The 27523-nt window shown below is 37.1% G+C and overlaps 15 protein-coding genes across 15 annotated transcripts; 8 read left to right on the top strand and 7 right to left on the bottom strand.

Moving 5' to 3' along the window:
* Window positions 1–242: 242 nt before the first annotated feature.
* Window positions 243–2621, bottom strand: BRN1 (condensin subunit BRN1; the record flags this gene model as incomplete). The annotated part of the gene is made up of 1 exon (XM_003958233.1): window positions 243–2621. One exon carries the CDS (start codon window positions 2619–2621, stop codon window positions 243–245), a length of 2379 nt encoding a protein of 792 aa, XP_003958282.1.
* Window positions 2622–3071: 450 nt separating this feature from the next.
* ATP1 (F1F0 ATP synthase subunit alpha) lies at window positions 3072–4703 on the bottom strand (the record flags this gene model as incomplete). The annotated part of the gene is made up of 1 exon (XM_003958232.1): window positions 3072–4703. The coding sequence occupies one exon, from the start codon at window positions 4701–4703 to the stop codon at window positions 3072–3074; it is 1632 nt and encodes a 543-aa protein (XP_003958281.1).
* An 812-nt stretch (window positions 4704–5515) lies between these two features.
* Window positions 5516–8521, top strand: ECM21 (Ecm21p; the record flags this gene model as incomplete). Its single annotated transcript, XM_003958231.1, has 1 exon — window positions 5516–8521. The coding sequence occupies one exon, from the start codon at window positions 5516–5518 to the stop codon at window positions 8519–8521; it is 3006 nt and encodes a 1001-aa protein (XP_003958280.1).
* Window positions 8522–8591: 70 nt separating this feature from the next.
* On the bottom strand, window positions 8592–9236 carry SFT2 (Sft2p; the record flags this gene model as incomplete). Its single annotated transcript, XM_003958230.1, has 1 exon — window positions 8592–9236. The coding sequence occupies one exon, from the start codon at window positions 9234–9236 to the stop codon at window positions 8592–8594; it is 645 nt and encodes a 214-aa protein (XP_003958279.1).
* Window positions 9237–9843: 607 nt separating this feature from the next.
* RTG3 (Rtg3p) lies at window positions 9844–11010 on the top strand (the record flags this gene model as incomplete). The annotated part of the gene is made up of 1 exon (XM_003958229.1): window positions 9844–11010. The coding sequence occupies one exon, from the start codon at window positions 9844–9846 to the stop codon at window positions 11008–11010; it is 1167 nt and encodes a 388-aa protein (XP_003958278.1).
* Window positions 11011–11194: 184 nt separating this feature from the next.
* On the top strand, window positions 11195–14176 carry SEA4 (Sea4p; the record flags this gene model as incomplete). Its single annotated transcript, XM_003958228.1, has 1 exon — window positions 11195–14176. The coding sequence occupies one exon, from the start codon at window positions 11195–11197 to the stop codon at window positions 14174–14176; it is 2982 nt and encodes a 993-aa protein (XP_003958277.1).
* A 484-nt stretch (window positions 14177–14660) lies between these two features.
* Window positions 14661–18113, top strand: PKC1 (protein kinase C; the record flags this gene model as incomplete). Its single annotated transcript, XM_003958227.1, has 1 exon — window positions 14661–18113. One exon carries the CDS (start codon window positions 14661–14663, stop codon window positions 18111–18113), a length of 3453 nt encoding a protein of 1150 aa, XP_003958276.1.
* A 255-nt stretch (window positions 18114–18368) lies between these two features.
* SRO77 (putative Rab GTPase-binding protein SRO77) lies at window positions 18369–21479 on the top strand (the record flags this gene model as incomplete). The annotated part of the gene is made up of 1 exon (XM_003958226.1): window positions 18369–21479. One exon carries the CDS (start codon window positions 18369–18371, stop codon window positions 21477–21479), a length of 3111 nt encoding a protein of 1036 aa, XP_003958275.1.
* A 128-nt stretch (window positions 21480–21607) lies between these two features.
* On the top strand, window positions 21608–22198 carry MIX23 (Mix23p; the record flags this gene model as incomplete). The annotated part of the gene is made up of 1 exon (XM_003958225.1): window positions 21608–22198. One exon carries the CDS (start codon window positions 21608–21610, stop codon window positions 22196–22198), a length of 591 nt encoding a protein of 196 aa, XP_003958274.1.
* A 3-nt stretch (window positions 22199–22201) lies between these two features.
* AIM24 (Aim24p) lies at window positions 22202–23212 on the bottom strand (the record flags this gene model as incomplete). Its single annotated transcript, XM_003958224.1, has 1 exon — window positions 22202–23212. One exon carries the CDS (start codon window positions 23210–23212, stop codon window positions 22202–22204), a length of 1011 nt encoding a protein of 336 aa, XP_003958273.1.
* Window positions 23213–23369: 157 nt separating this feature from the next.
* EAF6 (Eaf6p) lies at window positions 23370–23876 on the bottom strand (the record flags this gene model as incomplete). The annotated part of the gene is made up of 1 exon (XM_003958223.1): window positions 23370–23876. One exon carries the CDS (start codon window positions 23874–23876, stop codon window positions 23370–23372), a length of 507 nt encoding a protein of 168 aa, XP_003958272.1.
* A 337-nt stretch (window positions 23877–24213) lies between these two features.
* Window positions 24214–24780, bottom strand: ACF4 (Acf4p; the record flags this gene model as incomplete). The annotated part of the gene is made up of 1 exon (XM_003958222.1): window positions 24214–24780. One exon carries the CDS (start codon window positions 24778–24780, stop codon window positions 24214–24216), a length of 567 nt encoding a protein of 188 aa, XP_003958271.1.
* Window positions 24781–24920: 140 nt separating this feature from the next.
* KAFR0G01020 (uncharacterized protein) lies at window positions 24921–26171 on the top strand (the record flags this gene model as incomplete). Its single annotated transcript, XM_003958221.1, has 1 exon — window positions 24921–26171. One exon carries the CDS (start codon window positions 24921–24923, stop codon window positions 26169–26171), a length of 1251 nt encoding a protein of 416 aa, XP_003958270.1.
* A 189-nt stretch (window positions 26172–26360) lies between these two features.
* TMH11 (Tmh11p) lies at window positions 26361–26678 on the bottom strand (the record flags this gene model as incomplete). The annotated part of the gene is made up of 1 exon (XM_003958220.1): window positions 26361–26678. One exon carries the CDS (start codon window positions 26676–26678, stop codon window positions 26361–26363), a length of 318 nt encoding a protein of 105 aa, XP_003958269.1.
* Window positions 26679–27122: 444 nt separating this feature from the next.
* STE18 (Ste18p) lies at window positions 27123–27440 on the top strand (the record flags this gene model as incomplete). Its single annotated transcript, XM_003958219.1, has 1 exon — window positions 27123–27440. The coding sequence occupies one exon, from the start codon at window positions 27123–27125 to the stop codon at window positions 27438–27440; it is 318 nt and encodes a 105-aa protein (XP_003958268.1).
* Between the last annotated feature and the right edge of the window lie 83 nt (window positions 27441–27523).

Genomic DNA, 27523 nt, shown 5'->3' with positions numbered 1-27523 from the left:
TTCTTCCGGATGAATCACTCCTATTGCTAAACAAATCGTTTTTCATATTCAACGTTTAGAGAGCCTTCAAAGTTGTATGAACTTTTGATGGCTCGGACCCTCGGATTTAAATTGCCTAACAAAGTCAAACGACATATACCAATCTCATCGCTTGACGCCAAGAGGTGAAAGGCCATTTAGTACAGGGTATCGAATTTGAAGTTATATATAATATGGATATAAAGGCGGATATTAGTAAAATGCTAACTCGTAGTCTCATTTATATAGTACTCGACAACAAGGTTTTCATAGTCGTCTGCGTTACTAATCTGGAGACCATATTCATTAGCTAAATGCAGTAGACAGATGAAGCAAAAACTTGTAGATATGTCTCTTAGCGTCTCTTTTGAATAGATATTTTTTATTTCGTTTGTAATGTCCGTGAATTTCAACTCGATAACGTTGTTTAAAGGTTTTACTACACCATCTTGCTCATTTTCAGGTCCGTGAAAGTTTTCCTTATTTTTCTCTACTAACAAGTTGATAGATTTCCAAAGATTATTCTTAAGTCGCCTCACATCAACTTTTTTGGCCACACGTGAGTAATTGACCTTATTATCAGCAAGATGAAACTTCTTGTTGTCTTCTTCATTCGGTACAGCACCAGAATTTTCGTTCAATTCAGCGTTGTCGTCATTCGGAAAGCTTGCATCATCAAAGGCTTGGTTAAAATCAATACCATCGTCAAATGGATTTGAAATTTCTGCCTCTCTGATATTAACATCTTCATCGTTTGTATCATTATTTTCTTGTTCTTTCCTTTCGTAATTATCTGCCCAAAATTGCTCGTCTGCAATTTCTGGTAGGCCTTTGTTTACTTCTAGGTTGCCGTCAGCTTCAGATGTATGTACACCATTTAACATATTGGCGTGAGAGTCTATTGTATTTTTATAGCGTCTCTTACGATTCTTGAACAAACTCATTTTCTGTCTTGGTTTGATAAACAATGTTGTTATCTTGTCTGCTGAAAAATGGAAGTCGTCAGGCAACAGATAATGTAGATCGTTGGTTCTCAGCCTTTGAGGCATTTCAATTTGACTAGGTTTTTTGCTAGTGGCGAAGACGTTTGCTTCCAGATTATCATCCAAATTGAAAAAATCAATCTCAAGCCCTGTTTTCTTCTTTTTCGAGTGCTGAGCATCATGCTTAGTTACCTGGGTTAGATCAGTTGTGCTTTCTGATGAATTATCTGTTTTACTCTCTGTATTCTTGAAATTAGCTTCTTCCGTTAGATTTCTCTTTTTAAAATTACGAACTTTCCAATGCTCTCTACCACGCCAGTTTTTACTAAAATTATCATCGAAATATGCTATAAGGTCTTTTTCAAATAGTCCATCCGCCGCACTAGTTGAAAACTGATCTGTATCATCTGGATTTGCTGCCAATGATTTGGACACTGTACCATCATCGTTATCGAGAGCATCGTCATCATCATCTTGATTTTGATGTAGTGAATATTCGAGTTCCTGTCGAATTCCAGTATCAAATTCGTCTGCAACGCCATCATACTCGTTCAGATTGTTTTCAGGCATTGCCTCTTGAAGTTCGGCTTCTGTCAAGAAATTATCAAATTTATTATTGACACTGTCAATGAAGGATTTGGCTTTATTGATGTCTTCAACGACATTTCTCAACTGTTGTATAGATGGGGAGATTTCGCAAGTTGATATTTCTTGAAATTTGACCATATCCATACCTAGTGCTAAAATTTCATCCTCGAGAGAGAAGCCATTGATGGAAGTTTCTTCAATTTTGGAGAGAGATTCGTTGGGAATCTTAGATGATTGAATATTAGGCAAATCAGATTCTTTGTCACTTTCTATGTCAGAGAGTTTAGTTTCATCAATATTCAAATCTTCCTGTAGCTCTTTTTCATCTTCTTTTGTCCTTGCACTGTCTCTTACGGAGGCATCGAACACCACCCTTGCAGTCTTGTCAATGTTTAAGGTATTCAAAAGAAAACTTCTTGCACCACCTTCGTCGAAATCAACTAGAGCTCTCTTGAATAGAGGATCTATACTTAATTCTTGATCCAATTCCTTCAGCTTAATGGTGTCAAATTCAACTAGCGTTGTTTCTAGAATTCTGTTATGCACTCTTGTTCTTGTATGTGCGTCAACATCTTTACCAATTGGAAGGCCAGTCAATGGGTCAATCTCCACAGAATCATCATTTGCTTCTTTATCCTGACTATTCGAATTGGAATCCTCATTTTTTGCCCCTTCTTTGCCGTTATCCTCCTGGTTTTGTTTCTTTTGGGCCTCTCTTCTCTGAGCCAACCCACTCAACAATTTCCCAGTCTCACTCGTCACTGAATCAACCCTGGATGAATAAATCTTAACGCAACCATCAAGAGTAGCGGAAGCTTTTTGGAAATTAATATTATTTTCAGAATCTCTCAATACATTCAAGTCATAAAAATAATCGATTAAAGCAAAATTCCAACTATTTCTTGAATTAATCTTATTATCTGTAGCCATTTTAATCCATTCTTCCAAATTGGCCATCATAGTAGTCCGATTGGTGAACATACCGTTTTCTTCGTCGGCCTCGAGGGCATTATAACGGACATTCGCAGCCATTGAGAGGTGTATATGGCTGCTCACGAGTTGTTCTCTCTGCTAATATATCAGGTACTATTTCAAGCCTTGATGTTATGAGTTGTAATTTTAAGTTCTCTTTACCTGATCTGTTTTTTTCTGTTTACGTTTCGCGACAAGATGCTGATCCATCGAGAGGCCATCTCTACAAAAAAAAAGATGTCACTACGAATTAAATAAATAATGGGACAAGAATAATAGTTTTGATGTTGGGTGAGCCAAGGTATACTGAGAATTGTTAATTAAAATCATTTATAATCATATTTTAAGAAGAATGTGAGAAATTGAGAGTTTCCATAGTATACCTATATATTTTGCTTATGTACAATTGGATGAATTTTTTTGGGGACTTGTCATATTTACGTTTTATTTTCTTTATTAGTATTATTATTATTATTATTATTATTATTCACAAAATTATTTTATTTAATTTCAAAATGTAGCAACGAAAGATTCGGTTGCAGATTTCAATGACTCCAATAAATTCTTGGGTAGTTCACCTTTATCTCTAATGCTGCTCAATATATCTTCGTGGTTTGATTTCAAATAGGCCAAGAAAGAAGTTTCAAATTCACTGATTTTGTCTAATGGGATTGAATCTAAGTAGCCATTGACACCTGCATAAATTAGAGGTACTTGTTCTTCAGCAGATAATGGGGCATATTGAGGTTGTTTCAACAATTGAGTCAGTCTTTCACCTCTAACCAAAGTTTGTTTTGTAGAAGCATCTAAATCAGAACCAAATTGTGCAAAAGCGGCAACCTCTCTGTATTGAGCCAAGAATAATTTCAAAGAACCAGCGACTTGTTTTAAAGCTTTCACTTGAGCAGCAGAACCAACACGAGAAACAGATAGACCGACATTGATGGCAGGTCTAATACCCTTGTAAAATAATTCTGTTTCTAAGAAGATTTGACCATCAGTGATGGAAATAACGTTAGTTGGAATATAAGCAGAGACATCACCACCTTGTGTTTCAATGATGGGTAATGCAGTTAATGAACCACCACCTTGTTTATCTGACATCTTAGCGGCTCTTTCTAACAACCTTGAATGTAAGTAGAAAACATCACCTGGATAAGCTTCACGGCCAGGGGGACGTCTTAACAATAATGACAACTGACGGTATGCAACAGCTTGTTTTGACAAATCATCGTAAACAATCAAAGCATGCTTACCATTATCTCTGAACCATTCACCAATGGAAGCTGCAGTGAAAGGAGCCAGATATTGTAAAGGAGCAGCTTCAGATGCTGTGGCAGCGACGATGATGGAATATTTAAGAGCATCATGTTGTTCAAGTGTTTGTACTAGTTGTGCGACAGTAGATCTTTTTTGGCCCACTGCTACGTAGACACAATACAATTTTTTTGATTCATCTTTACCATCATTCCATCTCTTTTGATTTAATATTGTATCTAAAGCAACGGCGGTCTTACCAGTTTGACGATCACCAATGATCAATTCTCTTTGGCCTCTTCCAATTGGTACAAGAGCATCGACAGCTTTCAATCCAGTTTGAACTGGTTCGAAAACAGATCTTCTAGGTAAGATACCAGGAGCTTTAACTTGAGCTCTTGAACGTACAGATGTTTTTATTGGACCTTTACCGTCGATGGGGTTTCCTAAAGCATCAACCACTCTACCTAATAAAGCTGGACCAACTGGGACATCGACAATTTTACCAGTTCTCTTAACGATTTCACCTTCTTTAACTAATCTATCAGAACCGAAAAGAACGATACCGACTTGATTTGCTTCTAAATTTAAAGCCATACCTTTAACACCGGAGGAGAATTCTACCAATTCTTCAGCTTGAATATTGTTGAGACCAAAGACTCTAGCAATACCATCACCTACGGCAAGAACTCTTCCTGTTTCATTTAAATCAGCTTTATTTGAGATACCTTTAATTCTTTCCTCCAATATTGATGATACTTCGGTAGGTTGAGCTTTTGCAGTTTGAGAAGACGCAAATCTTTGTAAAGAAGAGGACCATGCAGGGTATGAAGACCTCAGTAGTGTCTTTGAAATGGAGCGAATTGCAATGGCTCTAGATAACATCTTCTGATTCTTTTACTTTTTTTTTTTTAATTTTCCCTTGAATATATAATTATTTTTATAGTACAGAAAGAACCCAAATATCTCGATTAAGAACTTTCAATTAATCAGATCCAACAATTGAATTAGGAATGCTCGAGTGAAATTGAGAAACTAACTGTTATAAATTGTCTGTCTTTATAAATAGAAGAATTCTAAACTTCAGATCGAGATAGACCCCCCTTCCCTTTCCCGTTAGTAGTAGTTATAATTTTTTTCAGCGGTTCAATTGCTTGAGAGATTAATTTTGCTAAAAGAAAAAATTGTCATTGGTTGGATTTTAACCGCCGGGTAAAAAGAAGAAAATGGCATGTTTTCCCCAAAAAATAGCACCAGACGGGGTTCGAATGGGGGAAATACTTTTTTTTTTCTATTTTCGAATTTTCCGCGAGAAGCTTCTCTCCATGGCGTAATTTTTAATTTATGTATATTATATGTGTATATATATGCTGCTCGATCATCTTTGGTAGCCCTCATAGTCATACATTCTCAAACAGACATTAACGGTAGTTATTGTTAGTTACACTTGTTCACACTGTACACAACCAGTCAGATGGGCTAATTTCATTTGTTTGTAACGAATTTATACAAATAACACACCCAGACACACAGAGGACTCCGATACAATTGATGCTTTTTTCTCAGGATAGCAGCATGTATTATTTAAGTATTTATGAGTAACTCGAATCCCCAGTGTGTCATACATACATATATATATATATATATATATACATACACAGTCAGCAATCCTCAACATATAACCTCCCTTTCCACAGATGAGTTCCGCCGGTAACAGCAACAGTGGTTCAAGTATTACCAGACAACAATCAAAGAAAATACCAAAGAGCGCCCTGAATAGTCATACCAACAGAAGAGGTACCTCCACAATAAGAAGTACGCTAGCACAATTACTATCAGGTCCCAGTGAGAACGAGTCCCAGCCTCCTAACTTAAGGAGATACAAGAGTATAGATTACGGAACAACTAAATTACAGCGTCATTCAACTAACGTATCACTGCCCGCAGAGCATCCTCACGCTGATACTTCATTGAGGCGACACAGTACTACGCCAATTATGCACAATGAGGCTAATACGAATAACTCTAGTCATCTCAGTGATGAGCCTCCCACTGAAGAAAATGCCTTTGACAGCGAGGAATTCTTGGGGCAATATTTGAAAGATAGAGGTTTCTTGGATCCAAAGACTTTATCTCATGACAAACAGAATGGGAATAAGATTATGGTTGCAACGACAGGTGACAGTATCTTTCTACCAACTTCATCATTGAATGATGATGAATATTTGATGAGATTGAATGGGTTAACCGAGGGGGATAATAATCTCGAAACCGATCTCCTGAATGATGATAATGACGAAGGTTCAAACAGTAATAATAATAATAATAATACTACTACTACTACTAATAATAATAATAATAATAATAATAACAATAATAACAACAGCACAGCTCGAAGAAGCCTCGAAACACATATTGATAGTTCCATTCGTTCCTCTGCACTGGATATAGCGACACAAGATGAAACGAATGATGAGTCATTTGAAGTTGATAATAATACAATGGTTCCCTATACCGTTGCAGTCATTCTATCATTACAACAGACAACTACTTTCTCTGAAATTAAAGTTGAATTAAGTTCAAAAGTTAGAGTCTTTTGGAGTAATGGTGTCCCTCCAACCAAAGATTTCACAGAAGAATTTTATAATGCAGGTTCGATGTCCTGGTCATTAAATAGTGAAAATTATAATCTTTATATTCCATCGAATGTCAATGTGACTGACAGGCATATCATAGAAAATAATAGAAATAACATAGAAGGAAGATTATTTAAGAATTTACCAGTTGAAGAGAGAGAGTACATAGATAATACTAAAACGAAAGAACTTCTCTTCAATAAAATCAATAAGAGTGAATCAAACAGTATGAAACCGGGTGTTTATATTTTTATCATCCCCATAATTTTTCCAAACGCAATTCCTGAATCCATTTATTTTCCCTCTGCCAGAGTGATTTATAAATTGAAAATAGGTACTATTATTGCAGGAAATAACAATAATCAATTTGAGAATAACGAAAAGAATCTCTCGACAAGTTCTTTGGTTAAGACAGAAGCGGAAGACTCTCTATCTGATAAGAGTCATATCAGAAGATTAAGTTTAACTGATGAACTAGGTAATAAATCCTTTCTGAAAAAGGTTACGAAGCATTTACACCTTTCGCCAACTAAGAACAATGATGTGACAGATTTATCAAAATTAAAACCACATAATATGATCTTCCTAGAACATCCAATCAACATTGTTCGAACACCGCCTCCTATTTCAATATCGACTGCAAATAAACCAATTTATATTAATAGAGTTTGGACAGATGCATTATCTTACGAAATATCATTTGCACAAAAGTACGTTTCTCTGAATAACTACGTTCCCATCAAGATTAAGCTAGCTCCCTTAATGAAGAACATATGTATCAAGAGAGTTAGGGTAAGCATTACTGAAAAGGTGACTTTAGTGAGTAAAAATTATGAATACGAATATGAAGAGATTGATTTTGTTTCCAAGGATCCATATAATCCTTACTACTTGGAATTTAATGCAAAGAAACGTAAAGAACGTTGCTTGAACTTATTAGAAATAAGAACCAAAGAGAAAGGTTCCAAGGCATTGAAAGAAATCATTGTTGGCAATACGAATAATGATAATTTAATTTCCTATAGTTTAGCTAGTGAAGAAAGGGATTCTATTGATATAACAGAACCTGTAACATTTGAGACAAGTTTATTCTTTCCCAAATATGAGGAATTGGATAGGAAAGCAGCCAAAATGGTGCCACCTTATGGTATTGATTTTTATACATCGATAACAAATCCTTCAGCTTTATCCACTTTAAATGCCGTCAATGATAAATCGACACAACGTCGTAAATCCGGGGTAATTGGGTTATTATCTAATGGAATAAATTCTGTTAAAAATGGATATTCTGAGAGCGGTAGAAGAAATTCTAACGTACCACATTATCCACCTGGTGTTAAAGAGACCAAAATTAAGACTAATTCAGGTATACCTGTGAAATTTTTCACAAAATTAAAGAATGCAAGAAGAGGACTCTATTTTGACAGTCTTCATTTTAGTAACATTCACGCGAGCCATAAGCTGGAAATAATGTTAAGGATAAGTAAGCCGGATTCAGAGGGGTCGTCAAAATTAAGACATTATGAAGTATTGATTGACACGCCGATTTTCCTGGTTTCTGAATTATGTAATAGTGGTAATATGGAATTACCAACGTACAATATGGCAATCAACAGTACAACTAGTACAAATCCACATCATGGGCAAATTGATATGATGACACCACCGCCCACTTTTGAGGAGGCCATGTCAGTTCCTGCGTCGCCTATTGGGTCGCCCACCTTAGTAGCGTCATATGATCCGGATTCATTGTCGATACAACAACTAAATTTATCGAGAGCTACCTCTGTCAGTGCAACGATGTATTCTGATTTACCAGAAGTGGCAAATGGAATAAGAAATTCGGTGACGTCGACTATGAGGACCCAAGTCGAAGAGGATGAACCTGGTGAACCAAGAAATAACGCATTGTACAATAATTTGGATAGAGTATTATCTGAACATGAACCGTCGCATGGACTATTTAAGAAAGGATATTCGTTGAATCCCAGTAGAGAAGAAGGAGAAGAAGGAGAAAGTGACGATGTTTCTTCAGAACCGCCTGCATACAATACAATATCAAATTAGAAATAGAGGACATAACGACAATATTTAGTTGTTTTTTTTACCAACTATGTAACGAAAAATATGTACATATCTATATTCTTAATACACCTCTGGCGGTATTGACACCGACTGTACTAATGATTCTTAGACCCGCGGCACCCATGGGGAAATACGACACCGCATAGTATAATACAGCGATAAGTTCCAATACGGCAGATATGATAGTAAGTACTGTACTCTTGGCAAATGCAGCGAAATAGATTGTTAATAGGCAACTAAAGAAGAAAAATAGTGTGAAGGGGACTCGTTCCTTGGAGGTTAGATGTTTGATATAAGCCACTGGGCCCATCATGACACCAAATGCAAGTACGAATAGAAGCGAACCCATTGTCCATAGTAATGCGAATTTTCTTGGGTTTATAGCCAGCACTGGGAATAAGAAGACACAAAGAGTGAAACATGCTGCCGAACCCAGAATGAAACATATGAAGAGTAACAATCTTTCAGATCTGGAGAGAGTGAACCATGAAGGTTCGGCATCTTCTACTAGGTCTTGTCTCGTCATTGGCAATCTTTGGTATATGTCTGAGGCTCTTTCGTTTATGGAATCCGCCCAGGATGCAAACATTGTCTTTGCACTTTCATTGATGGATTGTGGTTCCTGGGTTCTGTTCGTGCTCCATCTGTTGAGAGACTCTCTCAACTGGTTGATCTGTGAGTCGTTCGAGTCAGCCATTGCGATAGTGTTCCACACTCTTAGCTATGCTCACCACAAAACACTACCCACACCACCTTATTAGATATCTCACTGAGTGGTTCTTCTAGTTTTCCTTACCGCGGGGGTCGCTGTGCACGGCCTTTCACAGCATGGGGCTCTCCTCCATTGACGGTGGAAGGTTCCAAACGTCACAATCAATGGCTTCGTGGCAGAGAGTTGGATCTCATCTTCTACTTTAAAGTGCTGTTGCTGCTGCTGGAAACCCATCAACACAACCAGCTCTGCTAACACTCAAAATTGCACTGAACGTTGTCTGTCTGCCAGCCTATGACTCTTCTTCGGCAATCCACGGTAAGTTCGCAACTGTTTTTTTTCCCGTCCATCACCCTCATTGAGAGATTAGCCATACGTATATATAAGAATACGTGAGAAACTCAAACGGGCGTGAACTGTGTAACTAACAGACCTTCGAGCAGCTGCTGATACCCAGGGAATCCATTGTAAACATCTCCCCCCCATATTAATATTCTTCCTATTCTCACAGATACATAGCCCTGCCTCTATCACCACTCTAAATTGTCTGGTTCTGTGAGATTACTGTAACGCACACTGAGTATATCCTAAGATGAATTCCAATGACGCAAAAGACGAAAATCAACGTTTGTTGGAGGAACTACTTTCTGCAGAATCCAGCCATATGACAACTATGGGAGGACATAGTAATGTCTTAACTAATGAATTCTTGGCTGCTACTGAATTCGCTCCATTTTCAAGCACCACTGTCAAAAATGAAATGGAATCTCCATATGGTCACGATATTCCTGCTAATAGACACGAAAAATTGTCGTACATGAATGAACATGGGCTCTCTTACGGCTCTGCTCCGCAGCATCAGCATAGTACTAATAATAGCAATAATAACAATAATACTACCACTGCCGGTAATGGAATGGCATCGTTTTTAGATGATATGTTCACTAATGAAAGCTTCACAAATCCACCACACAATACCAAATCAATATCATACGATCAAATAAATACAGAAGCATCAAGTTTACTGTCACAAAGCTTCAATGAACCTTTGCCTCCAGAACTTCTATTCCATCCAAATGATACAGAAATTTCATTCGACGACATTTCATCTTCCATCAGTTCCAGTCTAAATTCAGAACTATTAACTCCTTCAATGGGATCCTTCATGTCTCCTTCAAATTCAGTACTACGATCAGGCTCTCTAAGAGGTCAAAACAACACTCCGAAATCAAGACATCTATCAGTAACTAATATTGAAAGTGCAAGTGCCCCCAAATCATCTTTATCTAATGAAGAAAGATTAAGGCGTAAGAGAGATTTCCATAATGCTGTCGAAAGAAGGAGAAGAGAACTAATAAAACAAAAGATTAAAGAATTGGGATCCCTTGTACCACCAACTTTATTATGTTTTAATGAAAGTGGAAAACAAGTCAAACCAAATAAAGGAATAATACTGAACAAAACTGTAGAATATATTCAGTTCCTGTTGAATGTTATGACTGTCCAAGATGATAAAAGATCTAAGTTAAATGAAAAAATTGATGAATTGGAACGTGGTACTTCACAACACGAAACTTTCGTGAAAATGGAATCCAATTTTAATGATATCCCCGATGGTACCAGAATTATTGATACAAGAACTTTTGCTCGTAATGACTATGCCTTTGATCATTTTCTTCATGGTCAAGCCGATGACAAACTAATGTTTAACAACAATGACGAAACTCCAACTAGTCATACTCTAGAATTTGATACATGAAACCCTATCTTGGAAATAGAATACGTAACATCATATATATATAGTCTTCATAATATTTCAATTCTTTCACTCATTATAAAATTTAAAGTGGTTTTTCATTAAAACGGCCATCTTTAAATTGAAGAAAATATACCAAGATCTGAATATACACAATAAAAGGTATAAAGCACCGAGTGGAATAGACATGGGTCTCATTAAAAAGGTAACCACATGGTCACAAGACCCACAACGGTTGGATTACCTCTCAGTGAATCCTACAAGAGATGAAGTTACACACTATAAAGTTAATCCACAAATTGAATCCGATGAATCCATTGAAAAAACTCAAACTATGAAGGATTTCGTAAATATAACGTGTCTAGATTATTCAGAGACTGTACCTGGCATGGTTGGTATTGGTGAAAGAGAAGGTTTTGTCAAAATTTTCGATATTTTCCAAAATGAGCAAGAACTATGCGTTAGAGCCAAACAACAACGTTGTGTTAATTCAATTGGTATAAACAACGTGGGAATGGTTGCCATGGGACTTGATAGAATAAGACATGACTCGTCTTTAAAAGTGTGGGACGTTAATTACCAGAAACAAGGAGAAGAAATTGTCAATACGACATTTGAATATTGTGTTAATGAATCAATCGTTTCATTGAAATTCTTAAATGATATTAATCTCATTGTCGCAAGTACAAAGTTTTTGAAAGAAATTGATTTAAGAGTGAAAAATCCTGTTTATCAACATCCTACAAGGCTTTCTTATGACATTAAATTGAATCCCTTCAATGAATGGCAATTTAGTACGTACGGAGATGATGGAACACTTGCAATTTGGGATAGAAGAAAATTAGTGGGCCATCTAGTAAGTGCTGATTTGAGTGTTGCAACACCATTATTAACTTTTGAAAAATTAGTTGGAGCAGGTGCTGCATCAAGAAAATACATGAATTCATGTTTTCGCTGGTCGACTATTCACAAGGGGGAATTCGCTACACTTCATAGAGGAGACACTATCAAAAGATGGAGGTTGGGCTCTTGTACTGATGTTGATGACTATGGTAACATGAATGAGAACCTTTTTGTTTCTAGAGTCTTTGATATTACTACCACTTTCGATAGAGTGGCCACATTTGATTATATTCCAAAAAGCAAGCATACCACAAGTCTCATCTGTATGAGACATTCAGGTACAGTATATAGAATGCCAGTTATTGAAAGTTATTCCAAAGCGGTTTTTAATTACAATAATTCACTACTTCTCACAAATTCGGAAGTTCCTATAATCGATGAGTTTGAAGTTAATCAAAAGCAAGAAAAATCAAACCCACAAAATGTTACAACGGGATTAAAAAATTTGTCCTTCGAAGATCTTGCTGCAGTAGATGATTATACCCCAAATGACATGAGAATGGACAGCAGTCTCACTTCTGATGAGGACTATGCTGATGAGCATCATAATCACCTTCATCATAGTGATGATGGTGAAAATGATCCTCTTTATGATGCAGACGAGGATCCCCACAATCTTTTAGAAGAAGATGCAGACTTCAATCTATATTGGAAACCAGAAAGACTTTTACAAAAAGATATTAGTGTGATTATGCGAATGAGAGCTAAAGTGGGATATGGTTTGGACCCAATCACCACAGTCGAAACCATTGATAAGTCAAAAGCTTTACAAGACAATACGTACATCAGAAATACATGGAGATGGATTGCGATTGCCAAAGCGTCGGTTGATGACGGGACTATGGTTTCTGGTGACTTGGATCTAGGGTACGAAGGTATCTTGGGCATTTGGAATGGGCTGAACGGATTTTCAAATCAAAACCGATACAGGGAAGACACTATATTATCTGATAAACAGTTAAATAAAGAAATGGAAAAGATTATACGACTGAGGAAGAGAAATAAAGGTGGCTCCAGTCATAAAAATCTGATGTCAAAGTTTTCTGATTCACCAAAAATTATTCAGAGAAGGCTTTGTTTAATCATATCAGGTTGGGATTTATCACCTACTGACTACGAAGAGAAATATAATTTAATTATCAAGAATGGTCACTATGAAAAGGCAGCAGCCTGGGCAGTTTTTTTTGGTGACATTCCAAAGGCGGTTGAAATTCTAGGATCAGCCAAAAAGGAAAAACTGCGATTAATTGCCACAGCTATAGCAGGTTATATGGCATACAAAGATCAACCTGGGAATAATGCATGGAGACAACAATGTAGAAAGATGTCATCAGAGTTAGAAGATCCTTATTTGAGGGTCATTTTTGCATTTATTGCTGATAATGATTGGTGGGATATTTTATATGAGCCAGCAATTTCTTTAAGAGAGAGGCTTGGTGTCGCTTTGAGGTTTTTGAATGACGTGGATCTGACTCGATTCTTAGAAAGAACGTCTTCTACTGTTATAGCCAATGGGGAATTAGAAGGAATGATTTTGACGGGTATTACGCCTAGTGGAATTAATTTATTACAATCATACGTACATAAGACTAGTGATGTACAAACTGCAGCATTGATTTCATCATTTGGTTGCCCCAGATATTTCCAGGACCAAAGAGTCGAGGAATGGGTTGCGACGTACAGAACAATGCTAAATTCTTGGAAATTGTTTTCAATGAGAGCAAAATTTGATATTTTGAGAACAAAGCTCTCCATAAATAGTACTGGTGAAAAGACTATTAAAGTCAAGTCCAGACAACTTTATGTGCAATGTATAAACTGTAAGAAAAACATTAACAGCCCAATAGCAGCTTCCGGAAGTAATCAGAATTTAAATGCTACTAATCAGAAAAGATTAAATTCAGGTGGCATAGAGGAAAAAGTGCAGCACAGATATGCATGTCCACATTGTGGGACTCCATATCCACGGTGCGCCATTTGTCTAATGCCATTGGGAACCTCTAATTTGCCCTTCATAATCAATGGTGTCCAAACTGATGAAGAACTGAGACTGATAGAAGATAATATGGCTGTGACAGGCATAAGTCCTCAGTTAAAGGAAGAATGCGAATCCACCATCGCGAGAAGAATATTGAGGCTGAATGAGTGGTTTAGCTTTTGTTTGACCTGCAATCATGGTATGCATGCAGGACATGCCGATGAATGGTTCGCTAAACATAGTATTTGCCCAACACCAGGATGCCGTTGTCAATGCAACAGGAAATAATCGGTAGAACCAGCCAATATGTCTTCATAATCGATCTTATATAGATGAACTATATATATATATAATAATGCATTAATCATTAATTTACCCCGTCATGTGCCGAGAAATATTGACAACGCTGAAATAGAAATTCAGATCAATTTTGAAGAAAAAAAAAATGGAAATATATACATGACATGTAGTGCTTTATTGATTTAGTCCCGTCATAAGGATATTAATAGATTCCAATCCAAGTTTTTATCTTAAGAGAATCGTGTTGGTCAATATTCAAACTAAACAATACTTTGGAAAATAGGGCAGTCTATAGGTACACTCCCATTCTCGAGTTCTTTGTTTTATATTTTTTATAACCATTTTGGAAGAAATTCAGTGAAAAACGAAGAAAGAGTCAATAATTGTTAGACTTCTTCGAGCCTATATATCAAGTCAAGTCTTCTAAAGTGTTTTGCTTCTTTGTTTGCTAAATATCAAATCATTATCCAGTATGTTATCTCATTTAGAAGAAGATATTAATAGAAAAATAGCCGTGGAACAAAATATCATTCAAGGTGCTACAAATCTTAAGAAAAAGACTGATAATTCCATGGTTATTCAAAAATGTAATACAAATATCAGAGAGGCACGTCAGAATATTGAATATTTACATGAGACTTTAAGAAAACTGCGTGTAAGTGATCAACCTAATGATGAAATTCCGAAGGACAAGCCGAAAGAATACGGCTATTTATCGACTATTTCTCCAAATGAGCATATGTTTTCACGTCTAGATTTAGTTAAGTACGATTGTCCATCTTTATCACAAAGGATTCAGTACATGTTACAACAACTGGAGTTTAAGCTTCAGGTAGAAAAACAATATCAGGAAGCTAATGCAAAATTGACGAAGCTATACCAGATCGATGGAGATGCACGTAGTAGTTCTGCGGCACAAGGTGGCGCTTTTGAGTCAAAACACAGGATTATAATGTTAAAGAGGGCTTTAAAAAAATATCAGGCAATCAATGTCGATTTGGATCAATACAAGCATCACGATCAGGAATTCCTTAATCACGCTCAGCCAAAATTCAGAAGGAAACCGTTAACTGGGGTACTTAATATAGGAATTACAGCTATAAGGGATGTGGACCATATTCAATCCCCAATGTTTGCTAAATCTCCAGAAACCTTTATCACATTTAAAATCGATGACACCATAAAAGCTCAAAGTAAACTTTCGAGAAATGATAGATGGAACGACGAATTTCAGATACAGGTCAGCAAAGGTAATGAGGTTGAGATTACCGTCTATGATAAAGTGAATGACGTTGTAACTCCAGTTGCTATTATGTGGCTGTTATTGTCTGACATTGTCGAAGAGATCCGTAAGAAAAAAGCTAGTCAAACAAACGGCGAACAAAGGTGGGTGAGTGCATCTAATATTGTCAGCACGGAAAGTGCGCGAAGTTCACATGATCACTTAAATAATGATAATAGAATGTTTACTGCAGAAACTTCTGGAATTACAGATCCAGCTACTCAGGCAAATATGGGTAATCAAATTACGACAAGCCAATGGTTCGTTCTTGAGCCAGCTGGTCAAATTTTGTTGAATTTAGGGTTTTACAAGACATCTCAGCCTCAAAGAAAGCACGTTATGGGTGGGTTACATCGTCATGGTGCCATCATAAATAGGAAAGAAGAAATATTTGAACAACATGGGCATCATTTCGTGCAAAAGTCTTTTTACAATATTATGTGTTGTGCCTACTGTGGTGATTTCCTTAGATATTCCGGCTTCCAGTGTCAAGATTGTAAGTTCTTATGTCATAAAAAATGTTACACTAATGTTGTAACAAAATGCATTGCCAAAACTTCGAATGACGTCGATCCTAACGAGGCAAAATTGAATCACCGCATTCCTCATAGATTCGAACCTTCATCAAACCGTGGTACTAAATGGTGCTGTCACTGTGGTTATATCTTGCCATGGGGTAAGCAGAAGGTTCGTAAATGTAGCGAATGTGGCATCATGTGTCATGCTCAATGTGCTCATTTGGTACCCGATTTCTGCGGTATGTCTATGGAAATGGCTAACAGAATTCTCAAGACTATTCAAGACGCTAAACGTACTCAAGAGCAAAAAAGGAGATTACCACCATCATCACGCACCGCATCAACTCATGCAAAGGGTCTGAACGCCTCTCCTAACAAATCTGTTAATGAGTCACGTCATTCTGTCTTCTTGGAAGGGAATGAAAAGGAAGACCAACATATTACATCAGAATTCAGCGAGACTCCTTTGAATTTCATTTCAAAGCAAGAACAATCTCGCCCCGACGACAAACCTCAAAATAGGGTTGGTGCAACTGATAGATTGAATGATTATATAGGTGAAAATGAGGCATATCTGAATTTTACCAATAATGCACAAAATAATGAAGGGTCAGACCAGTCTTCGGCATTTACTAGAACATTAGATCCATCTATAAATGATGGTGAACCAAATACAATGGTTTCTGAGTTGGGTCATGATGACGAAGAATATAAACAAAACCTGTATAACGAGAAATCTAGATTATGGGAGAAGCAACGTAACGAAATGGAAATTGAACTGGAAAATGAAAGGAAGCAAATTCAGCAATATGCTGAAGAAAATTTAGAAAGGGAATTGAAGTATCGTGGTAAAATTTCTTTAGAAACTCGCGAAGAGTACGAAGAGCTGCTCGTTCCAGATGGTTACGAGGCTGGTAATGTCACAGTAGAGACCACCCATTCTAATCCATTCCGTGATATGAATGAGCGGACTTTCCAAATGGAACAGCAAAACCTCGTTCAAGAAGCCATCGAGAAAGTAACAACCTCACCGCATAAGGACACTCCCCTTCCTAACGAAGAGGAGGTATACTTACAAAAGACGGCGATTAAACATAAAAAGAAGAGCAGTAAACGTAGAAAGGTTTCTTTGGATAACTTTATTTTACTGAAGGTTTTAGGTAAAGGTAACTTCGGTAAGGTTATTCTCTCAAAATCCAAAAATACAGGCCGCTTATGTGCTATCAAGGTTTTGAAGAAGGACAACATAATTCAAAATCATGATATAGAAAGTGCTAGAGCAGAGAAGAAAGTTTTATTGTTGGCTACAAAGACTAAACACCCTTTTTTGACCAACTTATATTGTTCTTTCCAAACGGAAAATCGTATTTATTTTGCCATGGAATTTATTGGTGGGGGTGATTTGATGTGGCACGTACAAAACCAAAGATTATCTGTAAGGAGAGCCAAGTTTTATGCTGCTGAAGTTCTGTTAGCATTGAAGTACTTCCATGACAATGGTGTTATTTACCGTGATCTGAAATTAGAAAATATTTTGTTAACACCACAGGGCCATATAAAGATAGCCGATTATGGGTTATGTAAAGATGAAATGTGGTACGGAAATAAGACATCGACATTCTGTGGTACTCCAGAATTCATGGCGCCAGAAATTTTGAAAGATCAAGAATACACCAGGGCGGTTGATTGGTGGGCATTTGGTGTATTACTATATCAAATGTTGCTTTGTCAATCCCCATTCTCTGGAGATGATGAAGATGAAGTTTTTAATGCTATTCTGACAGATGAGCCTCTTTACCCGATCGATATGGCAGGTGACATTGTGCAAATATTCCAAGGGTTATTGACGAAGGATCCTCAAAGCCGTCTTGGCGGCGGTCCTCGCGATGCCTTGGAGGTCATGGAAGAACCATTTTTCCATAATATCAACTTTGATGACATACTGCATCTAAGGGTGCAGCCACCATATATTCCAGATATCAAATCGGCAGAGGACACATCATACTTTGAACAGGAATTTACGTCTGCTCCTCCTACTTTAACACCATTACCGTCTGTCCTAACTACCAGCCAGCAAGAGGAATTCCGTGGCTTCTCATTCATGCCAGAAGACTTGGAGCTCTGAAGATCAGGACAGTTGAAGAATTTAGCTTTCTAGTAATAATATTGACTTATATACAAAACACATATCCTCAAATAATATCTAATATTTAGCAATATCTTAAAGTTCTTATTTACCTGAACAGGCTCGATCCGAAGCCTTCCCGTTTTCATATAACTTCAAATTAAACGAGGCGAACCTTCAACAAAAAGAGTATACAATGGACATCTCACTTTCATTAAAAGTTTATAGCGAAGGCCACTCAACGCAGTCGAAACCATGTTCAAAGGCAACCGATTGAAAGGGGTGAGTAACCCATTTAAGTCCTCTTCTTCGACCTCTCCTGCGACCTCTCCAGTCCTAAAGAGCAGCGAAAGTAAGTTGCACAACCCATTCAAGTCATCTCCAGCAAGTCGTCAGGACTCTACATTCAAGGCTGTAAGCCAGACATTTAAGTCCGCTGATTCGAAGTTGTTTGATCCTAGAGATATTCAAATAAATGGGGTAAACGGAAGAATTGTCTGCAGTGCATTTGATTTCTCCCAAAGTTTGTTAGCTGTAGCTACAGATACAGGAGATATACATGTTTTTGGTCAGAAACAAACAGACGTAGTGTTTAATTTTGGTAGTAAGATCCCTATTTCCCATTTGAAATTTGTTAAGGGTATATATCTTGTAGCCATTGATTCTAAGGATTCTATTATGATAATCTCGTTATATTCGAAAACATTATTGACTACTGTCTTCCCACCTAGCAAAATTACATGTGTAGAATGTGACCCTTCGTTAGACTGGATTATATTAGGTCTACAAAGTGGTACAATCGTCATTTATGATGTTGATCGTGATGTAATGTCTGATATTTCCATTGAAAATCTTCAAAAGAGCTATTACTTCCCAAAAGAACGTCTGTCACCAGTGATTTCAATAAATTGGAACCCAAGGGACGTTGGTACGTTATTAATTTCATATGGGCATGTCACAGTTACCTATTCTTTGCTTGATATGGAAGTGGTAAAAGACTTCATCTATAAACTGCCACCATACGCCCCAGGTGGTGATGCATCTGCCAGAGATATTGATAGAGAAAGAATACCCAGGGTTATGCAGTCACTTTACCATCCAAATTCATTGCATATACTTACTGTGCACGAAGATAATTCTTTAGTATTCTGGGACGCTAATACGGGCAAACTAATAGGTGCGAGGACATTATTCGATACCGATGTTAATTTACCACAAAACGATGCGGAGCTAATGAATTTTGCCAGTGACACATCCAATATTACAAATGTCTCATGGATTTGTCAAAATAATGCAGAACACACTGCTCTAATAATTGCGACAAGGTCAGAAAGGGATAATACACAAGGTCTGACTATAATCGAACTTGGCGGTACGCCGTTATATAGTATCACTTCCTATGATCAAATGAAAAAATACTACTTCAACCCTAAACAACAGAAAATATCACTCTTAGTTGATAAATCGAAGTTATTAAAAGTTATGCCAATTCCTAAAGCGTCTCCTTATTTTGGAGGATGCCATGATCCAACATTTATATTACTACTTTTCGAAAGTGGTGAACTGGAGACTATGTTATATCCTTCCGCTTCCTTCACGTCGAAATCCTCTTTATTCCCTCCTTGCCTATCTTGGGCTACACCCCTTGTTTCAAACTCGATGGCTCTTTCAGTACCATCTAAATTATGGCTAGGTATGATGTCAGCAGCAGCAGTCAAAGAAGGCATAGTAAAAGGAGGTTCTCCAGCTAAAAAACCAATGAGAACACAAACTACTAGAAGTGCGTTGTTAACTGGACACAGTAATGGATCAGTTAGAATATGTGATGCTTCATCTAAAGAATTGGATGACAACGCAATGTTCGAAATCAATATTGGAAGAATATTGAATCGTGCATATAATATTTCTATTGGTGAAATGTCCTTAGCACCAGAAACTTTAGAACTTGCAGTAGCAAGTGAACTTGGTGGAGAAGTTGTATTGTTCAAATTTGAGGTAAATAAGTTTTACAACGATAAAAATGTAACGGACAACCTAAATCTAAAACTCTCTAGGTTCTCCATAAATGATATTAATGATACCATAATAGATGTAAGAGACAGAGCGCCTCATAATGTTAAGCAAGGGTTTATGCCAAACTGTATCGTAAATGCCAAGCAAGGTACTGTCACTGCCTTAAAGAACAGTAATATTGGGTTTGTGGGTATTGCATATTCTACGGGTACTGTACTGTTGCTTGATAGAAGGGGACCTGCTGTAATTTACATGGAAAATTTGAGAAATATCTCTAGAATTAGAAGTTTACAGGTAACTTCAATAGAGTTTAGCATAATGGAATATGGAGAAGATGGTTACTCCAGTATTCTCATGTTGTGTGGTACTGATGTCGGTGAGCTCCTCATTTATAAAATATTGCCTGAGAGAAATGGTAGGTTTTGTGTTGAGTTCATTGAAGCAACAAGAACTAATAACGATAGTCCAATAATTAAGATTGAGGCATTTGCTAAAGAGTCTGGATATTCTTGCGAGGCCAATATTTTGAAAATGCAAGAGCTAAGCAAAGGAATTCCAATTCCAGGTTACGTTATAACGACAGCTAGAAATGACGTACGGTTGACAAAATTGGGTAGGTCAAAGGTATCGCATAAAACATTTAAATATCCAGCTGTTGCATCGAGTTTAATGTATATACCAGGGAGCTCTGAAAGAAAAACACTGATGCCATATTTTGGTGTTTTATTGAGCAACGGTGGTGTTAAAGTATATTCAATTCCTGATGTGAGAGAGGTCAAGGCCATGCAGTTACCAACACAGATACATTCAAAATACATTAGAGAGTCTTCTTTCCTTAAGAATGGGGATATTTACACTAGAACTAACACATTCAAGTCAATCCTGCTAAGTGTGGTTAACGATGCAACCAATGTGGGTAGTAATCCCAGAGATCAAACACCCGACACATTGTATAATCCAAACTTAAAGATCCCATATAGACCACAGGTTAACTCATTACAATGGGCTAGAGGCACAGTATACTGTACACCTGCTCAGTTGGACATGATTTTAGGTGGCGAGAGAAGAGCAGAGTCTAAGTATAAGGAAAGTCTGATCGCTAGGGGTACTCTTACTTTGAAACCTAAGGGTGATAAAAATGGCATTGAAGAGCCATACAAGAAACCTATCAGACACACCAGTCCTAGAACTGGAGCATATGGTGTTTTCAAAAATGTATCTAGAACCGTGGAGACTACATGGGACTCTTTGGAGACACAAATGAATGATTACGCCACGGCAATGGGCCAGAGTATGAATGATATGATGGAGGAGACTGGTAAAGATATCGTAAAAGGTTCATTAGGTATATAAATGTGTTTTGATTTTTGTCTAGTTTTCTTTATAATATGCATCATTACGCCTGTGAAAAAAAATCGCACAGGAGAGTATCATAAATGATAATGTAAGAGGTACCATACCAGTAGTAGTGGCCTGAGAGGATGAATAGCAATGAAGAACTGGTGGTGGAGGCACCAACTCAATTAACATTAGATGCGAACCTGCAGTTTAAAAGGCAAGCCAGCGAAGTTAGTCAGAAAAAACTGGTTATAAATAGGGAAAGGTGTATTGATCCTACGTTAATAGATTCCTTTTTAAGTGCATTGAGGCATGGTAGTGACGATGTTATAAGGCAAAAGATAAATAATTATGTGAAGGATAGTACCACGCTACCGTCACGAATAGATAAATGTAACGAATTTGTGAAAGATGAATTGTACCCAAACTGGAAATTAAGAAAGGAAGTGATAAATTTCTGTGAATTGCAAGCTACCAAGATGCAAAAAGAACTTGAGACACATTCAGATCGTCGTAATACAACCTTAGTTGATGCAAGAATCGATCCATATGCTGAGAGGGATTTGAGAGAACAAGAGGAAATGAAGTATATGGAGATCAATAAGATTAGAAACTGGGTGAAAAATAATGTAGAAATTGAAAATATACTGCATTATAATAGCGATAGAATATTGAAGACGACTTGTGATCAAAATGAAGAATACTTAAATAAGTTTTTTAAGAGTTGTAAATAAAACCTATTTACTCTCGAATTTAATTCGGCCATCTTTATATACATTTGCGAACTTCACGTCGCTCTTTACATCGTTTATTTTGGAGCCTACACTTGCTTCTGAAGAGTCTGGTGGTAGAGGTGGTAAAGTATAGTCGATACTTGGATCTATGACAGTGTTATTGAAACTCTGGATAAGAATGTTTCTTGGACCAGTGATTTTGACAAATTTCAAGGGACTTCCATATTTGAGTAATCTAAATTTCAACAGTAGCCAATGGTAGATGTTGTGACCCAATGTTTTATAAAATTGATAATCTTTCTTGGCCGATAAAGTTTGTGCACGATAATTTTGTACTATTCCATGGGATAATTTTATTTCCGCAATAGACTTGTTAATATCTAATTGTGATTTACCACTTATTGCTAATAAATTTTTAGTATTTAATAAAATTTCATCATTGGGGGATTTTAGATCAATTTTGATAATAGAACCTATACCATTGATTATGAGATTCCCTTTACCTTTTAGTAAATTAAAATTTGATAATTTGTTTTGAAATTTTAAGGAAGATGATGGTACAATGTCTAGACTTGTATTTTTTTCAAATGCCAAGATGGAATCCCTACCCGTAACATTCCAATCCATAGTACCATCTAGATTGAGGTGGTACAACGTAGATTGTCTGTTTTTATTAATTTTTGTATTAGTTGAGACCAAGCAATTGAATGAATTATGATTGGAATAGAGTTTATGATATTGATTGAAACTTAAATTTAAAGCATTTGACCAAAAATTTGTAAATTCATTTCTTATGAACAAATTAGAATAATCATTATTGTTGAATATTGAAACCAGACAACCTTTTCTAATGTAAACTGGAATGTGAGGTGATATGGATAGGGATGCTATTGTTGGTGGATTATTGACTAGTTTGAAACTGACCTGTGAACCCGAATTTGAAGTGCTGGGAATGGTATCCTTAACAATCTGTGATGTACGCAGAATATTGTTTCCAGTACTAAACCGTCTCATTAACCAAATTTTTGTTATCTATAGTAAATATGTACTTCCCCTGCGTACTTGTTGTTTGTTGTTACTTGTTTTTTTTTCGTTCGCTCATGCCTGTTAATGATTGATTACTGTGAAAGGTGGAAACCCGATCTTACTATTGGAAGGTGGAAGTAGTAGACTAATATCTGGATAAGTTTCTACCATTTGGTCTGATCTTGCCATCTTCAGCATCATCGTCGTCATCGTAGACTCCATCGTCCTCTTCTCCTTGCAGTTGCGACTGCTGAAAATTGCGCAAACTTTGTTGCTGCTGTTGCAACTGTTTGATAAAAGTGGCACTGCTAAGGGAGAAGATGCGATCACTATTTTCAATTGGGAAATCGCTGTTGGTATTGAGACTGTTCAAATTCAAAGAACTACTGGCCGCAGAAGCAGTCCCCCCGTGATGATGGTGGCTGTGCGACTTGGTAAAGCCATCAAATCCCTTGATGATATTCCCTGGAGTACTCACATGTTTCAAAGCACCAGATGCAGTGGCAATAGTCCTGTTACTAAAATATTCAGTCTCTTTGTCATAGATTTCCTGCTGTAACGCGTCAAACTCGTCTTCCAGCTGCTTTTTTTGCAACAATGTCTTGTTCAGCTTCTCTCTTAGACCCTCATACTCTTTCAACTGGTCTCCCATTGAAACACCCATCGACACTTTCAATCGCAGTGTTTGTTCTGTTTCTTTCTATTTGCATTTTTCTGTTTTTCTTGTCCACCACCAAAAAATTAAATTTGATATTCGACTATGATTTTTCCCTTTTGGGTAGTGGTATTACTGTATCAAGAAATGGATTTCCTGATATGGTAAGAGATAATACATATGAATATATCATAAATATAATGAATGTGGGATGGCAAATAGCAGCACGTTGCTTGGATTGGCCTTGGTGCTTGTCAGCTGCCGCTGTCGTGGAGGCTTGCTTCGTGACGGAAGCGTGCTTTGTGTTTGCGATGGAACAGCTCTTCCCCCGGACTCAACGCCTTAGCAGGTCGATGTCCTTGGCATTAAGCTTACGCAATTGTCCAGTCTCTTCAGCAGCATTGTTCCTGTCTATTTCTTCGTCGTTAAAATCGTAGCCCTCTTTCAAATAGAAGTCATCGTCGTTTTTAGTTCTGACGTTCGAATCGAATTCGTCTTCATTGACGTTAAACTCGTTGAACTTGTCTACGATGTTCTTGAAAAAGGAGTTCTTGGTGTTGAATCTCAGTTTAGATTTGAAATTGCTAGTTGTATCCTCATTGCCATGTTTCACTTTGAATTGATTTTCCAACACTTGTACTTCCTTCTTCAGTGACCCCAGTTTCGTTTCTAAATCGATGATTTCCCTTCTCTTAGCAGCCAGTTGGTAGATCAACTCGTCATCATCGGCCTCCCGTGCAGGTATCGTTCTCTGAGGACTCTTGACTACAGTGGGGGTACTCGGTAAGTTCTTAGGCTTCGTTGGCGTGCGATGCACTTCTTCCACGTTGTTCTGCGACTTGTTCACTATGTTCAGCTCATGCAATTGCAACGGAGTGCTCGTAACACGCTGCTCAACCATCCTCTCTCAGCTCTTCTTAGAGTGGTTGTCATATGTGTATATGGCTTTCGAAGTGGAAAAAAAAGCTGATGTAGTTTGAAAAATTATCCACTGTAGAGAAGTAAATATAGATATATACATGCAGGTCTCGAACGGCAACGATGAATTTTGTGGAGGTGGGTCAATATTTTAAGCACAGGTACTACGATGAGAACTTAATCAAGTTTCTCAGTTGCAAGTATTGCAATCTCGAAGAGACTATTTTCACTTTAGACCATGCCAGTGAAAATGAAAAGTTAAAGGAGTTGTTCAAGGTCACTATGGAGATTAAGAAGGATATGAATGCGTTCGAATTAAAGAAAAAGAAGAAATTGAACGCTAGAGTGGCACATTACAAGAAAACTTACTCTTCTATTGAACTTCAATTGAAATTAATGAATAGAATCGCTGAAAGGGAAACAAATTGGATAGTATATCCCTTGCTTCATGTGGCTTCAGGCCTGCTAAAAGTCACATTGGAGTTGAGTAAACGGTTACGAACACCCGAATTCAATGAGTCCTGTGGGAGATCCATCCATAGATGTTTTACGATCTGCTTAAATGATAGAAATCCAAAATTAAATGAAAACAAAAAAATTGGAATCTATGTTTTTGCTAATTTAGAATTCAAAATATATCATGAATTGAATAATATGGATATGGTGAGAAATCTAATCAAGGTGCTGAAATCTAGAGATAGTGGTAACGAAATACCTTCATTGCGTGAATCGTTGGCCATTAAATATAACTCGAATATCGTCACATTCAACTATTTCATGGGCAAATATTACACCTGTGTGGAGAACGATTTCACTCAAGGTTACAAATATCTAATGGATGCCCTACTGGAATGTACGGTCAGGGACAAGAAACAAATTAATAAGATTTTAGTACTTTTGATACCATGTGCAATTATCTCTAGAAAAGTATATCCTAACTTTGAGACCGTTGAAAGGTTTCAAAAAGACGATGTGATCCCAAAATTGTATAAACCAATTGTGGAATGTCTCTTGAATGGGAATCTTGACAAATTTGAAAAAGTTATAAACAATGAAACGGTAGAGATTTTCATTCTAAAAAATGGTCTTTATGTGGCAATAAATCTGATAAGAGAATTGGTATTCTTGAAACTCATTAAAACAGCAGTTATGCAAATTGAAAATAAAGCCGTGGTTTCTTTACGGTACATTGCAACAGCATATAAGAAAAGTCTACATTTGCAAAATACAGATGAAGAGTCGTTGCTTAATGAATTAGAATGTCTCTTAGCAAATCTAATAAGTAAAAAGCTTGTCAAGGGTTATCTCTCACACAGTAACAGATGCATAGTTCTAAGTAAAGCAGAACCTTTCCCAAAGCAGGTGCTAGCATAGTATACTCTTGAAATGAATACACCTTATGATATTCAGCCACATTTATATAATTAAGTATTACGATTTATTTAGAGTCAAATCAAAAACAGGAAGACATTGTGATTTTCAATGAGGAGACGTATTAATTAGATCAATACACTCTACTATGTAGCGATATATGGGTTATAAAAGGCTTTTTCCTTTTTCAATTCAGTCAAGTACTTCATTAATCTTTGCTCCGTAATAGAATCCAGCGGTGGTACCAAGCAAAGTCAAAATCAGTGGTATAGGTTTCTTGAAACCAGATGGTACACTTCTAGCAACCCCAGTGATAAAAAGAACAGTAGATGTACCTAATGCCAAATACAGACCCCCGTCTACATGATTTGAAATCAAATAACCTGATACTCCATAAAGTGCACCCATAACAATTCCAGAAAGTAAAGAGGGCACTGATTTTTTACGTTGGAATCCAACCAAGCCTCCAACAGCCAAGATCGCTGACATAGCATAACTTACCGAGTGCATCCTCCCAACACGTATACTCCTTTAGCTTTACGAAAGCTTGTCACATCTACATACATAACGGAGTTTTCAAGTTCGTTTCAAGATTTTTGTATGCAGCCTCTGTGACAGGAAATGGGAAGTGTCCATTAAAAGGGTTACCTGGTATTCATCCAGTGTTATGAATGCCATACGATAGCAAGATAAATCGAACCCTCAAAAACGTTCACGTGCCGGCTTATTACCCTCTGATCTGCATCATCAAGATCGCTGTCTCACGATTGTTTCAAGTTGTAACATGCCGGTCTTGAGGATTTTTTTCCCTCGAGCATCTCAAAAATTGATGCATTTTTTAACATGATTGAAATTTTTATACTTGCAACAGACCTTTCTTCTTTTGACATATAGAACCCAATATCCTCGAGGAGTCGATCACTTATCAAGTTCAGGAAGGTATAGGCAGGTCCCATGTCAGAATCGGCGCAACAACTGCAACAACAACAACAGCTGTCGCTGAAGATTAAGTGTTTGAAATTGAAAAGAATCAATGAACTCAATAATAAATTAAGAAATGAGCTCTCTCGGGAAAGAATAACTGCATCCAATGCTTGCCTTACTTTGGTCGACTATGCATCCACTGAAAAGGATTTTGTGCTCCCGGATATTTGGGGTTATCCAAAGCCAGGTTCCAATCAATTCAGAGATCACTTACAAAGAACGTTGAAGAATTCAGCAAATAATAACATGGGTAATGGCAACTCGAATGGTTGCTGCATCGTCATGTAAAATTAATGAAATACAATAACAAAAACGAACTAAAAGGGGAAACGAACTGGGAAGGGATCTATGAACAAAAATATTACTTTGAA

The sequence above is a fragment of the Kazachstania africana genome, chromosome 7, assembly GCF_000304475.1.
Source record: "Kazachstania africana CBS 2517 chromosome 7, complete genome".
Lineage (NCBI taxonomy): Eukaryota > Fungi > Ascomycota > Saccharomycetes > Saccharomycetales > Saccharomycetaceae > Kazachstania > Kazachstania africana.
This window is presented reverse-complemented; position numbering and strand designations above follow the sequence as displayed.